Source organism: Pogona vitticeps, chromosome 2 (genome assembly GCF_051106095.1).
Source record: "Pogona vitticeps strain Pit_001003342236 chromosome 2, PviZW2.1, whole genome shotgun sequence".
In the NCBI taxonomy this organism is placed as follows: Eukaryota; Metazoa; Chordata; class Lepidosauria; order Squamata; family Agamidae; genus Pogona; species Pogona vitticeps.
In genome coordinates, this window is record NC_135784.1 from 196774344 (window position 1) to 196790888 (window position 16545).

Below are 16545 nucleotides of genomic sequence, written 5' to 3' on the forward strand. Positions count from 1 at the left end.
GTATACTTAAAACAGATGAGGCAGAAACTCTGCTAATATGAGGTTTCCTGCATCTGATTTTCAGTGTATTAAACAATACAAGAGAAAGGGGTTTGCCACCAAAACTAGTAAGCTGTCTTAAGACTCTTCCAAAGTCTGCAATATCCAGCACAACCTGATCTCCTGCCATCATATTATGTTTTTCCCCACTGCCACCATCTACATATTGTTGCAGAGAAACATAGCATAGTGATATCAAGATACAAATGTTTTGATAACAGGCTGATGCAACATTTAGCATCTTATAATAATCTCAGAACTGCAGAGCTGGAAGCAATCCTATGGATCCTTGAGTCCAGCCACGTCAAGGATGCACAGTGGGGAGGGGAATCAGACTCCCAACGTCTGGCTCCACACCAGATACCTAAACCAATAAGCTATCCAACAGTTATTTTTAACCTTTGGTTTATATAACAGGGTATGGGCAAAGATTTAAAAATGATTCTGTCATAAAAGTTTTACAACAGGTAGTCATGTCAGTCTGTGCTAGCGTATCAGGCAAAAAGAAAAGAAAGAAAGAAAGAAAAAGACAAATACATAGTTGCACATTAAAGACTAACTGCTATATTTTAATATGACCTTTCACGGACAAGTCCATTTCCTCAGACAGGGGACCTGTTCACGAAAACTCACATTAAAATATAGCAGTTAGTCTTTAAGGTACTACAACATTTTTTTCTTTCTTCTTAGTTTTCTTTTGTATTTGTCTGTTATAATCACAACTACGCTGAAAGAAACACTATATGGTCCCACAATTACAAATTCTTGGCAAGGCTAATAGGCTACTCCATCAACAGCAGCACCGGTACTGCTGCTTTCACTAAACAGCCTTGAAAGTTTGCCACCACTGGCTTGTAGAAGGAAATGAGAAAGAGGTATTTGTGCTACAAATATTGACTGGATATTGAGGTTTACATCTTAACATGACTCTATTCCACTGCGCAACTACAAGCAGCCAATAGGATTCCATGTGCTTTCCTGTGTGAATGGACCACCACTGTCAATTACAAGAACACCTCCCTTTCTCCAAAACAGAAATCTCAAAAGATACAGATGAGCCCTAGTAAAAATCAAGAGGTGTCACTGTGTATCTTTCAGGGACTCATTCCATCTCTCTTACTTCAAGACTATGATTAGATGTAGTATCATAAACATCTATAATTGGGATGTTAGCATCTTTTTCATATAAAATTGGAAGTTGACTGATCCATAACTGATCCATCACTTTCACTGCAAACCAAGAAAGCAGCACCACTAAGTAAACATACCAAACACTGGAAAACAGCTACAAAAGAAGTCAGAACCATTTTGGTACTACAGATGGAAACTTCAGAAAATCACAGGAACCTGCCTGCAAGTCCTGCACATGATAAAGAAATAGCATCTCAATTCTATGTATTTAATGCCCCATCTTTCTACCCAAACTGGGATTCTCACATGATGAAAAGAAAAAGAAAAAACAGAGTTAAAAACACAAAAAGCTACTAATATTAACACAGAGTTAAATCCTAACAGTAAAGCACTTCAATAAAAAGTACACAATCCACCTATTAAAAGGCCTTTCCTCAGCAGCTAGCAGCTAATCAATTGCCAAAACAAAGATATCTCTCCCTGTCAGAGGGACAAAAAGAAAGAAGGCAGCCTGTATTCACTTTGAAGAGAGCTCTGGGGCCTGTTAGCAGCCACCACTGTAATCAATACTTTATTTCTAAGTATTATTTTTTTTTGGGGGGGGGAACATCTTATGAAAGCTCTTTGGAAAGAAAAAGGAGGCCAGTTATCACCTTCAGATGACTTCATAGGATCAAGCAACAGATCCAGCATTGAACCTCCCAACATTTTTACGGCAAACATTTGATCACTGAAATTATGTTAGAAGAAGCAAACAATGCCATTAAATGATCATAATTGCCCCTGCCCCCAACCTGCCTTTTAGCCTCACAAGAAAAATATACAAAGTCACATGTGGGCTAATGGAAAACTATACTCTAGTATGTTCAAAGAATGAAAAAATGGAAGAGTACTTGTTCTACCTCAAAGTCAGGCCTTTGCCTCTTACAAACCTGAGTTTTGTTTTGAGCTTGAGGATCCACTCTGCTCTACTTTTGCCTTTTTCTTTTTAGAAGATGAGGAATCAGAAGAGGGTGTTGGGCGTTTTTCTACAGCAGGAGTAGAGAGTGCTCGTTTCTTGAAAAGTTCTCGTTCTCGTAGCAAACTTGGATCCATATTTCTGTGAAGTAAAAATATATATATGTAATTGTATCCCATTGAGTCAATCCTACTTATGGCAACCCTTTGCAGAGTTTTCTAGGTAGAGAATACTGAGAGGTGGTTTACCATTCCCTTCTTCTGGGGGTACCCTGGCACTGTGCAGCCCACCCAAGGCCATTCAGGCTGGCTCTATTTGCAGGAGTCACCATTGGGAATCGAACTTCCATCCACTGGCTCCACAACAAATACCTAAACCACTGAGCTATTTAGCCAGGACAAATATATAGGGGAACACTGGACACTGTGGCTCTACAGAGTGATTTCAGGCAGGGATTCCTTCCTAGCCCTTTCTGGCAACTGCTGGCATTACTTTGTGGCCTCCTATCTAAATACTAACCTGTCCCAACCCTGTTTATCAACCCAAATCAGGTAAGATAATTAAATTAAAGGTACAAATTGTGATTATATGGTTTGCAGGGAAACAAACCAACTTCAAAGCAAAGATAATGATCCTGCTTCTTTTCTCTAAAACCATGCATAATATGAACTATTGTGTTGGTTTTGTTGTTGTTGAAATGTAACAAGCATAGTTACTGGAATAAATTAACCAAATCTTCTGATTTCTCCCAACGCAGTGGCACAGGAAAAAGAGGACTTGTGTACTTATGGCTATAGGGCCAAATCATGTTCACCCAGATCAATTCTGACTTACTGTACAGATGTACCTCTGTTTATGAATGCCTTGGTTAAAGTAATTTTCGGTTTACAAACTGAAATCCATTGAAAACAATGTCTCAGTTTACGGCTTTTTCCAGTTCGCGAAGAAAGTTTCCCCAAGATGCATTGTGCCTTGACGTTTGTAGCACCGCCCCGGTTCCTATGGCAATGCGCATTTCGGTTTACGAAATTTCTGCACTATGTAACATTCTGGAGAACACATTCATTTCATAAACCAAGGTACTACTGTATAGTGATCCTTTTCAGGATTTTCCAGAACTACTTTACCATTACCCTCTTTTGGGAGCACCTTGGGACTGTGCAGTCTGCCTAAGGCCACACAGGCTGTCTCTACCTATAATAACTATCTAGTCAGCAAGATAAAATTTGCTGTTGTTGTTCTGTGCCATCAAGCCAGAATCAACCTATGTGATAATAATAGGGCTTTCAAGATAAGTGAGATATTTAAGGAGTGGTTTTACCGGTTCCCATTGGCCAAATAGGCATTCAAATCCTGTTCTCCAAAGTCCTAGTACATCACTCTAACCACTACACCACACCAGTAATCAAGATAAAGTTACACACACACACCTGGTGAATGTGTGAAGTGTTATGTCAGGCAACAGACAGTTGCACAATTCAACTGTATAATTTCTTTTACCACCACTGTACGATGCACTGGCACAACTGTTCTTGGTGCTTTTGTAGCAACTGCAGGCATAACATCAAGTTATGCCCACACAGTTAGGTGAGAGGATATTGCCCATTTTTAATTACATGTACACCAGTTAGTTATCTTAGTCCTCCTTAAACAACCTTCAACATGTTGACATCCTACAGATGTGATGGACTGCAACTTCCACAATCCTAAGCTAATGACTGAACTTCCAGGTTGGGAGAGGCTACACTAAAACAATGCTGTAAAGTAGCTGGTATTATCTTGATACAGCAAGTGTGAGGTCCAACATCATGCCAGAGAGAAGCAAAGCAAAGTGCTGCTTACTAAGAACTCACTAAGGTGAGCTTGTGAATGTGTAATTTCTGAATCAATTCATGGACTCTTAGGCACAACAATATACAGTATTAACTTTTGAAATCACCAGAGCCCCACATTAAAAAAAAGAAAAAACTTAAAACATTTTTAAAAAAATATGTGGTGAAAGCTTTAAAAAAATAGATTCACTTCAATCTTGCCAATGTTACTCAAATATTGCAAGTTCAGAATCTGGTTGTTATTTATCCATGATGTTTGCTTTTTTTATGTACCCATTAAAAATTGAAGCTAAAGACTTAAGAATCAGAAAGAAGTGATCAGTAAAGTACAACAGCCTTTTATTGGACCACTTTTATTGGACCACTGAAATATTAAACAAACAGCAAGCGTCTGAGGGTGAAATCCACTTCTTTAGGCTAAGTACACTTTGTGGATAATACAGAAAACTTGTAGATAAGAATCCAAAAATTGATGTTACATGCCTGCAAGATGATCTGAGTCTTGAAGCTGGGCCTCTAGCATGGTCTGCAATTTTTGCACCCTGGCTCTTGAGGTTGGAAACATTAAAAAATTCTCTTGAGGACCTAGCATCTTCTAGGACAAGTTAGGGGGTGTAATATGGTTCATTCACCAGACAGAACCCAACTCACTTGACATAAAACTTTATTCAGTTTATCTATGTTGGTTCTCGCAAAATAATAATAATAATCCTGGGAACTGTAATTTACTGAAGATACAGTATTAAGAATTCTGTTTGAGAGCTTTCTCTCTTTGAAAACTAATGTACCTAATCAAGGGCTCCCTCTAGAGATGTAACAATTACTACATCAGATATATATCCTAGGTATGACAGGAATGTTAAATACTAATCATCTTGAAAACAACTTGTGAATATAAAGAAGTTTCCTAAAAGCGATGTGGGGGCAGGATTTCCACGACGCCTTAGAGCTGTTTTACAGATCTTCCTCCCGCTCGCAAAAAAGACTCCTTTGTCCCTTTGGACACATACCCAGATTTTAAAAAAAAACAAACTTATATAATAATTTCCAAACGACTTGTAATTATCAGAGGGCTTATCTTCCCGGTATCTCAGGAACTTTGTCTGGGGCAGGAGCTGAGAGAGAGAGAGAGAGAGGTCCTTAAAGTCTTTTGTCTCCTCAATTCCCTCCAAAGGATCCCGTTCTCAGTTCAAAGCCTGCCTCAGATCCCGAACGCCTCGACCCTCGCCCGAGGTATTTAAAATACAAAACTGGCGCTTCTGGATTGATATTGCCCGGAATTCACTCCCACTTCCGCCTCAGGCGGGGGGGTGAGGAAGGAGAGGCTCCCCTGTCTGCTGGCCCCCGGTTTGAAAGGCTGGCCAGCACTCTCCCGAGATGGCGGGGCTTCCTCCCAGCTCCGCGGTCCACGAGACAACAACGACGGCCGCCGCCGCCGCCGCCGCCGCTCTTCCCTTCCTCTCACGGGGCTCCCACGCCCGCCAATCCCGCCCCGCGCCCGTGAGCGCCCCCCTCGTTCACTCACCTCGCGCACGAGGCTACCCCCGAAGGGCGAGGGGCAGGCGGGCGGGCGGGAGAAGCGGCGGGGCCCTCAACGGAGCCCGAAGGCTCCTGCTTCCCTATTGGCTCAGACGGCTACCGTAAGGCCTCCACCACATTTCCCATCGTGCCTATCGCGCGTCGCCATGCTTTTACGTCATCGACGCTGAGGTTTGTTTTTTTAAAAAATACCCGGAAGTACAGGTCCAGTTGCTAAGGCAACAATTGAACGGCGATGGTAAGAGTTAAAAGGCAGTTTCCTTGTGCTGAAGGAAGCGCTTCCTCTTTTGTAGTATAGATAAGCAGAGAAAGAGGGAAGGGGTTTGCTTTTGCTTGTAGACTTGTAAAAATTTGGGACAGACAAAAGTGTAAATCTCCATCTTGCTGAGCGTTTAAATTACATGTACTAATTATGTGATATATGTACTTATAGCATTTTGCTCTTTGAAAGTGGCTTTTCACCACGCATTTTCCTCCTGGACCAAATCATCATATGAAAAATATCCACCTAGATGCAGTGAGATTATTACTATTTACCTAGGGCCATATATGTGTGTGGCACTTTACAGGACTGTTACCTTTTCAATAAAACAGTCTTTCTGCTGCTTCGGTTCTTATCCTATTTTACTCTGACGTGGCACCCTGTCGACAGGTCATGTGAAAAAGGAGCTTGTGTGATCTTTTTGTAGAGCCCAATCCACTGGACATACCACCCCCTTTGGTAGGGGCTTAAGTGTCAATACTTGGTGTCTCCCAGAAGAGCCTTAGCAGTTGTCCAGAATGTTTCCTGTCTCCATGCACCATTAACTGGCATTCCATTTAACTGAATTCAACATCTTCATTTATACTTCTAGGAGCCTGCCTTAGAGAGAATGAAGTTTTAGTCTCTGGGAAGTAGTTGTGGGCCACCGAATATGCCTGGAGGATCCATTTGGCTGTTCCTCATTCTCTTGTAGGTCAATCAGTATTTATTCGATTTATCTCCTATCTTCCCATCCGCAAAACTGATATTCAAGGCCAATCACAGTATAATTTAAAACAGGTAAACACTGAAAGAAAACCAAATTGTATTAAAATACAATTGATTTTAAAGCAGTTTTAAACACACACAAAAAAGCTTTTACCAATTAAAAGAGCCATTCTCAACAACCAGTCAGTTGCCAAAGCATGAATAGGTAGAAATTTTGAATCACAGTATGTGTAATTGTAGCGAGCATGCTGAAGCCTCTACCAACTCAGGCTTCCAGGAGTGCTCACTCTTCTTCAGTTGCTGCCACCAATTTTATCCAATATTTTAGAAAAATAACAATAGTTGTTTCAAAACAAAACTTGTTTATTGGTTTAACAAAATAAAGTAAATCACAAGATGTTAATCAAGGTCTCTCACTCACTGACACACACAGACTCTCCCCTCACTGACTATTTGGATCACAGGCCCATAGACACACTCATCACTAACTCTCACAAAATCTCTCTAATCTCCACATCATACCACCTTTATATATTCCAGCTCCTCCCCCTTCTGCACCACCTTCCATCCCCTCATTGGCTGATGTTCCACTGCCCAGCTGTGACAGACAGGTGAGGGCAGGGCTGAATGCTACATACCTCCTCCCTTAACAAGTTGTTTCACGGGGGAAAAGCTATAGTGCTTTACCCTCATGAACAACGAGGAGCTTGACAAAACTACATTATCCCAACAATATCTTCACACTTACCAAACATTTACATAAACATTAATTACACATCTTACCTACATGCTATATTTCAACCTTACACTCTATTTGCCAGTTCCATTACATACATTACCACTTCAAATGTTAATTCAGGCGCATACTTAATAACAAACTATAACATTTAAAAATACTTACATATAATTTCTATTGAATACACAACATATAACATTTCTTAATGTGTACATTAACCTTTTATTACTTTCAACATTATATGAGTCCATTAATTTCTTCTCTAGTCTTCTGGTCTTCTTGAGAGGGCATCCGCAGCACCATTCTGAGTCCCTTTAATTACACAAACCTCAAAATCAAAGTCCTGCAGGATCAAGGCCCATCTCATCAGCTTGCTGTTGTTAGCTTTGATAGTTCTTAACCATAATAATGGGGAATGATCAGTACACAAGACAAAATGTCTTCCCCAAATATATGGCTTAAGTTTCTGAACAGCATACACAATAGCAAGACACTCTTTTTCGATGGTAGAGAGATGTCTCTTGCCTCCATCAATGGAGGGATGGACTAAGTATCATGAACTGTATCCAAACATTGTACTGGTGTGTAAAGTAAATACAGGATGTCTCTGTTAAGAACAAACATAGTACTGTAGCTTCTTCCCCATCACTGGCATGTGTCTTGCCCCCGTATATATTTAACGGATGACTCTGAAGTAGGCTCCTAACATAATTTCAAAGCCTGGCAGGTATATTATATACTTCATGTGCTGAGCCTGCATGAATAGAGCAGAAATCCACTAGAAATCCTAAAACTTGAAAATAGATAATTACAGATAACAAGTTAGTTCAATTAGTTCCTTTTTTCAATAAAAATGCAACTATATTACAATTCACAAAGGATAACAACCTGCAGAATATAAAATCTAACTTGGAAAAAAGATATGTATGGCTGTCTTTGCTCTTCCACATAACACAAGGTAGTTTTCATTGCTACCAGCCCCCATGAGTATGCCACATTACAAGTTACTGTATTTTCATGTACAGTAATTGGTAAGCCTCCTCCAGAACCCTGTGACAATCCAAGGTATGAACGGTTTCCTAGATGTGCATCTTAGCCAGCCACCATCCTACAAGGAAGCAACCCTGGGGGTGGGGGTAGGCAGAAGTTTGCTGGTACTAATTATTAGCTACAGAGTATGTGAACAGGGTAACAGTGACATTCAACCAGATTCCTTAATCCAATTTCACTGGTCCCACAGAATGAAAATAGCTGTCCAAAAAGGAACAGTGTGAGAGTTAAAAAGCAGGAGATGATAATTAGGTGAATCAGGTTTTTGAAAAGGATTAGATGAAATTAGGCAGATAGAGCCAATCTCACTTTTCCTCTGTCTCATAGTTCAGGTGAGATGGATCATCATTGACCACACAGTGAATGGGATGATGTCATAATACTGCACATCAAATCATAGCTGACAGTGTAAGCCATCACTTTGGCAATGTATGCTCAGTGAAAAACATTTTACAAGGAATGCTGGAAATATCACTCAATAGAGTGGAGTTTCTTAGCACATTTGGTGCTTTTTAAATGAAAAGCAGTTCTTGTATCTGCTTGTGTTGTGATTCCGAGGGATACAGAAATGGTTTTGAATACCAAAATGATGTGACTTCAAAGCATACGTACCTATATAGATATGCATGCACACTTGCTAATTTAATAACATTCCTAGGTTAAATACGTTTGATATCTACTATGAGGGCAGCCAGCTGACCACCAGGAGAACTAGATCTGTTTTGTATAATACACCTTATGACTGATGACTATTTCTCTCTGTTGTGGACAGAGTCTAATTATTAGTCCGTAGAGTCAATTCATTGAACCAATGGGACTTACATTACTGATGATACAATGGTATAATCTAGGACAACTGGACTTAGCTCTGTGCATGAATTGTAATTGTAATATTTTGAAACCTTTTTTTTCAATTTCCAGTAAATGGCTAGTGAATGTATAACAGTAGGGGATAGAGAACTTTGACCTTTCAAATTGAAATAAAAATATATTCACTCATTCTAGAAAATATCATGCTTTAGTAAACAATTGTACAGGCAGGTACCAAATGCTTTTATAGTAGAGATTTAAACTTGGAGAGTTATACTAAGCATTCTCATAACTTGAGTTTAAAGTCTTGAAATGGACAAAACCACTAAATTCTGAAATTCTCTTAGTGAAATTAAAATACCATATTTTCTGTGTATAAAACTACACTTTTTCCTAAAATAATTAGAGGAAAAATTGAGGGTTGTTTTATACATGGTAGTAAGGAGGGGGGAGGGATCAAAGCACTTTGATCCCTGCTTTCCCCTTCCACGTTTTGCAAAGAAAGTGGAGGGGGAAAGAAGGAATCACTTTCCCCCTCCAGTTTCTTGCGAGGAAAGCGCTTTCCCCCTCCACTTTCTTTGCAAAAAGCTGCTTTCCCCCTCGCAAAAAGTGGAGGGGGAAAGCACTTTCATTGCAAGAAAGTGGAGGGGGAAAGCGATTCCTTCTTTCCCCCTCAATGTTCTTGAGAGGAAAGTGCATCCCCCCTCCACTTTCTTGTGAGAAAAGTGCTTTCCCCCTCCACTTTCTTTGAATAAAGTGGAGGGGGGAAGCAGTTTCTTCCCAAGATACAGTAGTGGAGGGGGAAAGCAGGAATCAAAGCGCTTTGATCCCTGCGTTATCCCTCCACTTTCTTGCAAAGAAAGACATTTTGGGTTAGAAAAGTGGGGGTGTCTTATACATGGGGGTGTCATATACACGGAAAAATACGGTTTTACCTCATCAAAATTCATGGTGAACAGCATGTTTAAAAGCCTTACAAAAACACTACCAGTGTAGCCTCCAGAAGCAAAGTATTAACCCACCTCTAGTATCTTTTCTATGGAAATGTGCAGATTTTAATTTTGAATTCCCTTGCTACAATTCTGAACCCATGTGCCATGAGGAAAAATGACACTCAAGTCAATAACAAATGATAGTTATGAGCTTTCAATCTATGTCAGTTTTCTTTAATTCCAGTTATAAATTAACCATTGAGAGAATAAGATGCAATATATAAAAAGTCAATAATGGTATTTGTATTGGGAAGAGGGATAAATTCATCCTTCTTTGGAAAAGAATGAAACTTGAATTAGGAAGTATTTATGTAGACGTGAAATATATAAGTGCTAGAAATCTTTTAATTTGACTTCATATTTTAAGCTTATCTTCATAAATGCATAGAAGTTAGCCACAGCTATTACGTATAAACAAGTTTTATTTCATATACAAAAATCCCCAACACAGTTGAAACTAAAGAAAATAATTTATGTTCATATTGATAATAATAATACCTGTGATAACAATTCTGTTATACCCCACAATATCCTGCTGTGGATTCATATTTTTCCCACAAGAATATCTTCTTTTAAAAACAGTAAAACAAATAAAGAACATACGGTTGTTTGCTTCATGCAGCTGTAGCTCTACAGAGGAAGACTGAAGAGCCTACATTCATTTTTTTTGGGTTTCAGCTGTTCTCCAGCCTATACTCAAACAGTCTTCTTTGCCCCCAGTTATCAAACATAGAAAATACTCAACATACTAATACTTTGTGTCCACATTTAATTGAATATTATTTAATTGAATAAAGCTTGCCTGGAGCAAAATACTCTATTTTCCCCTTGTCTGCTTTCTTTGCTCAGGCGCAGGCTTTGGAGCCTAGAAAATCCTATATACTAGAGAGCATGAAGGGTTTTTAAGCTCATATGTAATAATATTCCCTCCCCACCCCGGAAACAAATAAACAGGGGTTTTCTTCTTACATTCTATATTTGGAAAGAGATATATTAATGTACAACTCATCTGAGTAAAACTGAACAAAATAAGTGCATGAGCTACAGCTTCAATTTACATCAGGTTTTCTGTGTCAATGTATTCCTACAGTATCTCCAACTTCAACCAAAGAGACCTTTGCTTCCTCCTCCTCTTGATTTCTTGGAGGTATTAACACTTGGTACAGTTCCCTTTGAAGTTCCAAACCACTCTGGTAATTTCCTCTTTGAAGGCTGATTTAAGGTCTAAAAAACAAAATAAAAATCATGAAAACATTATTTCACTGCCACATACCATTATTTACTAACATTATCATCTGCTTAGATTTGTACTAGTCTCTCCTTTGAACTGGAAAGTATGTTATCAAAGAGCAGCGAGTAGCCCAAGCAGGCTCTTTGAGCTATGCAGTAGCCTAAGAACTAAAGCTGTGTTTCCTTGTCTTTTTTTTTCATTACATCATTATGGAAATTGCTTCTCACCCAAAACCTTCCCTGACAGACATTTATAGTGTGCCAGCCCAAGACATTTTGTTGCCTGAGGCAACAAACAAGATGGTGGCCCTTTTTGTTCTATGTTGACATGCTGACTGGAGACAGCAGCTAAAAAAAAGCAGAGGTGGGTGGTAAATCCCTTTTTATTGATCTCTTAAATCTTCCCCATGTACTCTCCCTGCATTTATCCCCACTGTGAGATGTGAGGCGAGAGGGTAGAAGCCCACGCCAGAGTGTCGTCCTCCCTCAGGAAAGAACAGGATGTGCAAACAGACCCGCTTATACCACCTGCCGCGACGATACAACGGGGAGTGGATACCTGTGAGCTAGAATGGGGACTGTTTAAAAGTGACAGTAGCCACTCAGACAGAGGAAGGGAGGAAAGGGGAAGGACCATCGTGGAGGCAGGAATAGGGGAAATAAAAGGAGGGGTAGATGTGATACCGGGGGGTTGGGAGATGATTTGGGTTGAGGACCCCTGGACCGGGAGATGGGAAAAAGGCTGGGTCCCATGAGAAGAGGTCGATTATTGGAGAAGAAAGGGGCTTCCCCCTCCACCTTTGTACTGGGGAGAGTCAGAGGCACGGGAGTGGCATCGGAGACTCTGGGAAGAGAAAGAGGCAGTCGAGAGAGAAGAGAGAGAAAGATGTTTATGGCGTCTGGAGGAAGCCCAGAGGACAGATTCCTGATGGACCGTGGGCCCCTCTTCGAGGAGAAGACCCCCATGATCCAGAGAGGAGAGATGACGAGTCAATCCCGTTACTAGAATCGGGGATGGAATCCTTTGATTTAGATGACAGTAACCCATTTACCAAAGGACCTTGGAATGACTTTGATAAAGTTGGAGTTGAGAACCAGCTAGTCTGCTTGCTGCATGGTGCACAAAGCCATCGCCATTCACATCTCACCAAGTGTGGAAGTAGCCCAGCTGGCGTTTCCCTGCCTCTCTGCACAGCCCACTGCTCAGCAGCTAAGTGGGGAGACTCGCCATCCCACCTCTTTGCCAGACTGGTCGGCTGTGCAGGGAAGCACCAGCCAGGCTACTTTCGCAATTGGCATGATGCAAATGACAGCAGCTGTGCATGGCGAGCGGTCAGTGGACCACCCAGTTCAGGAGGGGGGACTGGTTTCCCCAGGCACCTGCATTGCTGATATTCATATTCACATTCCCAGGGATATGAATACGAATTATCTCATCTCTACATGGAACCTAAATTGTGTTTGTAGAACTCCATGTCCTCTTGGGGATTTTGAATAATTTAAAAACACCAGCTAGGCCAACATCATACGTGCATGCATGATAACATACAATTATGCCTTAGAGAACAGTAGCCAAAGTCTCCAAGTGAACTTTACAACTGATTGTGCTAAAACCAACATTTCCTCAGACCACACCTATTTTATTCATTATACCACAAGGAAATTGCTTGTCATCACTTTAAGACCTTCCCTGTTGAGTTTCTTTAGCACATCATCCTATTCCCATCCCCCCTGAATGGGCTTATGAACCTGACATGAGAGTCTGATATGGTTTTCCCAAATTGATTTGTAACCCAGTAGGGGCTTAACTTTCACAGCAGCTTAGAAAAAGAGAGTTCCACGGCTACCCCTCACATATAAGGGCCATAAGGGAATCATACTCTCAAACACAGCTGACATCATGGGCAGAACATGTGAACTTGCTGGATGAAAAACTCACATGCTCCTTTACATATACTAGAAATCTCAAAGCTTAAATATAAGAAAAACTGTGTGCTGTCTGGCATCCCTGAGGTTAAATACTATCTCAAAAATATCAGACACCATACTAATATTATCTCAGAAATACTGAACAAAACAGTAATGGTGATACCAAGGAATGTTTCTCAAACATAAACAATGACTATGGTTTTATAAATGATTCATGAGCCATAATTACCTGTGACTGGGAATCAGTAAAGAGATCTTCCTCTTCGGCACTCAGCGAAGGTTGATTCCATGAAGCCAACTTTATGGAGCTTTGACAGCTGTGAACAGCTTGTTTAGCACTGAGGAACTGCTCTTCACTATTGTTCTTTTCCTTTGAAAGAAGCAGCAGTTACAAAATCATTCCATTTTAGTAGATGAACAAGAAACACTGTCTCAGTGAGAAATGATTTAACAGGCATTAGAAACCAGCATAGTAAAATAGCAAACAGAGAATCTTTTTTATTGTTCAGGCTATAATTTGTATGGTCAGCCAGTTCTGAGTGCTCTGTGTGCAAACTCATACTGATGCACACCATTTGGAAGTCTCAATATTTGATGACCCATGAACTGTATGAGCTTTCCATTGAAACATATTCTGCTTTGTAGTAGGTACAAGTTATATCCACATTCTGTGTTTATGTTTGACTTTGAAAGATTATTCATACATGCAAGCCATCAAGTTATAAGCAAGCAAGCATGAGCTAGCTCAGTGGTTCTTAACCTTTTTGAAAGAAACGCCCCCTTGAGCCATTGAGGAAGTTATCATCGCCCCCGCTCCACGCAGTGATGATATCTTTTATTTATTTATTTATTTATTTATTTATTTATTTATTTATTTATTTAATTTATTTATTTATTTATTTATTTAATAAATAAATAAATAAATAAATAAATAAATAAATAAATAAATACACTTAAATCCAATGACCTCTGAAAACAAAATTCAATTCCAAGAAAATGAAATGCCCCCAAAAAAGTAACATTTAATGATTTAGTTGCAAGTGAATTTTAAGACGCAAAAAGAAATATAAAAAGGGCATAAAAACAAATGCAGGAACTAAAAATTTCAAGACAAAAAGTCTGAAACTAAATTAAAATTGGAGGAAAATATATATTCATGCACACTGTAAAAAGGCTGCAGCCATCTTCACAGGTTTGGCTTGCTCCAGCGCCCCCTTACCGCCCCCCTTCTGCTCCAGTGCCCCCACACCACCCCTTTTCATTCTACCGCCCCCCTGAAAAATGAAATCGCTCCCTGAGGGGCATTATCGCCCACGTTAAGAATCACTGAGCTAGCATATAGTAATCTTTATATCTCAGTCCTCCCAAATATTACCTCAAATTTAGTTTAAAAGTTTAGGGATAATGTTCATATGGAAATAATTATAGTTTAGAGACCTAAAGGCAAGGTGGAGAACACTCTTTTGATTTCCAGACAGAAGAGACAAAGACTGAATTTAATTGGAGAAGCAATTATCTAGGTCCTTGGATTGCCTGTAAATTTTGTTACATCTGAAATCATAATATAATTACCCCAGATGAAGAATCTGTAAACGAGGAACTTTGCTTTGAATTTTTATTGGACTTATAATTATGTTTGTGTCCAACTGATTTTATTGAATCCCCCTAGAAGAGAAACAAGAACTTTGTTAATATACTCATTTTAATGAAACTGCTGTTAAAATGTAATTAAGTAGGAAGCTTAAATAGGATTGCATTAAAAAGAAGACAAAAAATCTAAAATTATTTCTTCCGGTCATTTTTTCATTTTAATTTTTAGACAATTATCTGGATATGCAAGAAAATTTACAAACACACGACCAAAACTACATACCAGAATCAAAACCGCATATGAAAAAAAACTGTCCTGCTGTGACAAAAGCCAGTAACAACACACAAGAACTCAGATGAGTCAATTGATGACATACAACATATGATAAAAGAGAAGGTGGAAATGAACAAAACAAGGACTTTCAGAATCTCTGAAAAAATTCTTGTCTCCTTCCTCATACAAAATGATTAATGTCAGGTGGCATAAGTTGCACAAACTGCTTCAATATTCACAGAGAGAACAATGTAATTGATCCAAAAATCTCTGTGGTTGGTAAGATGAGCTTTCAGACACTGGAGTTTCAAACTTCAATGATTAGATAGTGTTTCATTGACTGGATATCAATATGACATGTTAACAACGGACAAATTTACCCTGTTTTCCCGAAAATAAGACCTAACCTGAAAATAAGGCCTAGTATGATTTTTCAGAATGCTTGTAATATAAACCTTACCGCCAAAAATAAGCACGAGTTATGTGAAACCACGCCCTCTACCATTGGGCAGCATTGTACAGCAACCAGAAGAAGATGGCATGACCACATTTGAATAAATGTAGTTTGTTATTCATGAAAAAGAATAAAACATCCCCTGAAAAGAAGCCCTAATGCATTTTTGGAGCAAAAATTAATATAAGACCCTGTCTTATTTTGGGGGAAACACAGTATTAATTATACTCATCTCCAGCTTTTCTTTTACAATGCCTTGTATGTCGCAAAACTAATCAGATGAGTTCAACTTCTTGTGTATTGCTAGTCTATATGTATACCTTTATCTAACATTCCAGCTAGTTGCTATCTCAGGATCTGGGATTCCACACAAGAGAACATATAGCAGAAGGTGGGAAGGAGAGCCCACCCCTCAGCTCTATCCCTCCTTCAACAATACAAAGCTACAGCAATGTTAGAGAAAGCAAGGCAGGATGGAAGTGATATTCACAAAGCACTTCCACATGCGTGTTGTGCAACAGGGGAAATGGAAGACATACGATTGATTCTGCAATCTAATTGTGCAATACTGGATGCTTGAGTGTAAAGCCTGGCATGCTTCTGCAGGGGAACACCTTCTGACGCCAGCATGGAAATACAGGACATGTACCTGGCAGAAGGCTTAGTAGGCTTAGTGAGCTTATTTACAATTCTGATCATCAATACTATATATTAAACAAAGGGACAAAATATAGTAACTGAAAACAAATTTCTAATGAGCTTAGTACTACAGAATTCTTAGATTAAGTCGTTAACCTGACAGCTAGTCCAACAGTTAGAAATTTTACTGGCAAGAATTGGAGTTCCCCTTCTTACCACTAGGTGTTGCTGTGAAGCTACACTTCATTTCTGCACAACCTTGACCACCTGTTTCATGGAATGAACTGAGAAGGAATTCATTTTTGGCTACTTTCAGGAACAAAAGCCAGAAGCTAACTGTTCTTTCTCCCAACTGAATACAAGGGGATGTTC

At 39.5% G+C, this 16545-nt stretch overlaps 2 protein-coding genes across 7 annotated transcripts in view; both read right to left on the reverse strand.

Moving 5' to 3' along the window:
* The window catches only part of GTF2E2 (general transcription factor IIE subunit 2), a 31224-nt gene extending 25600 nt beyond the window's left edge, over positions 1-5624 (reverse strand). The window contains exons 1-2 of the mRNA XM_072991875.2: positions 5486-5624; positions 2103-2269 (exon numbers count right to left, since the gene is read on the reverse strand). Of these exons, the coding sequence (XP_072847976.1) occupies positions 2103-2265 (163 nt within the window). The 5' untranslated portion in view covers positions 2266-2269; positions 5486-5624. The remainder of the gene's footprint in view (positions 1-2102; positions 2270-5485) is intronic.
* A 4837-nt stretch (positions 5625-10461) lies between these two features.
* WRN (WRN RecQ like helicase) overlaps positions 10462-16545 on the reverse strand; it is an 82141-nt gene continuing 76057 nt past the window's right edge. For all 6 annotated transcript variants that reach the window (XM_020808986.3, XM_072991878.2, XM_072991879.2 and 3 more), the window contains 3 exons: positions 14789-14881; positions 13446-13586; positions 10462-11281 (listed from right to left, as the gene is read on the reverse strand). In XM_020808986.3, coding sequence (XP_020664645.3) covers positions 11159-11281; positions 13446-13586; positions 14789-14881 — 357 coding nt within the window. In that variant the 3' untranslated portion in view covers positions 10462-11158. The remainder of the gene's footprint in view (positions 11282-13445; positions 13587-14788; positions 14882-16545) is intronic.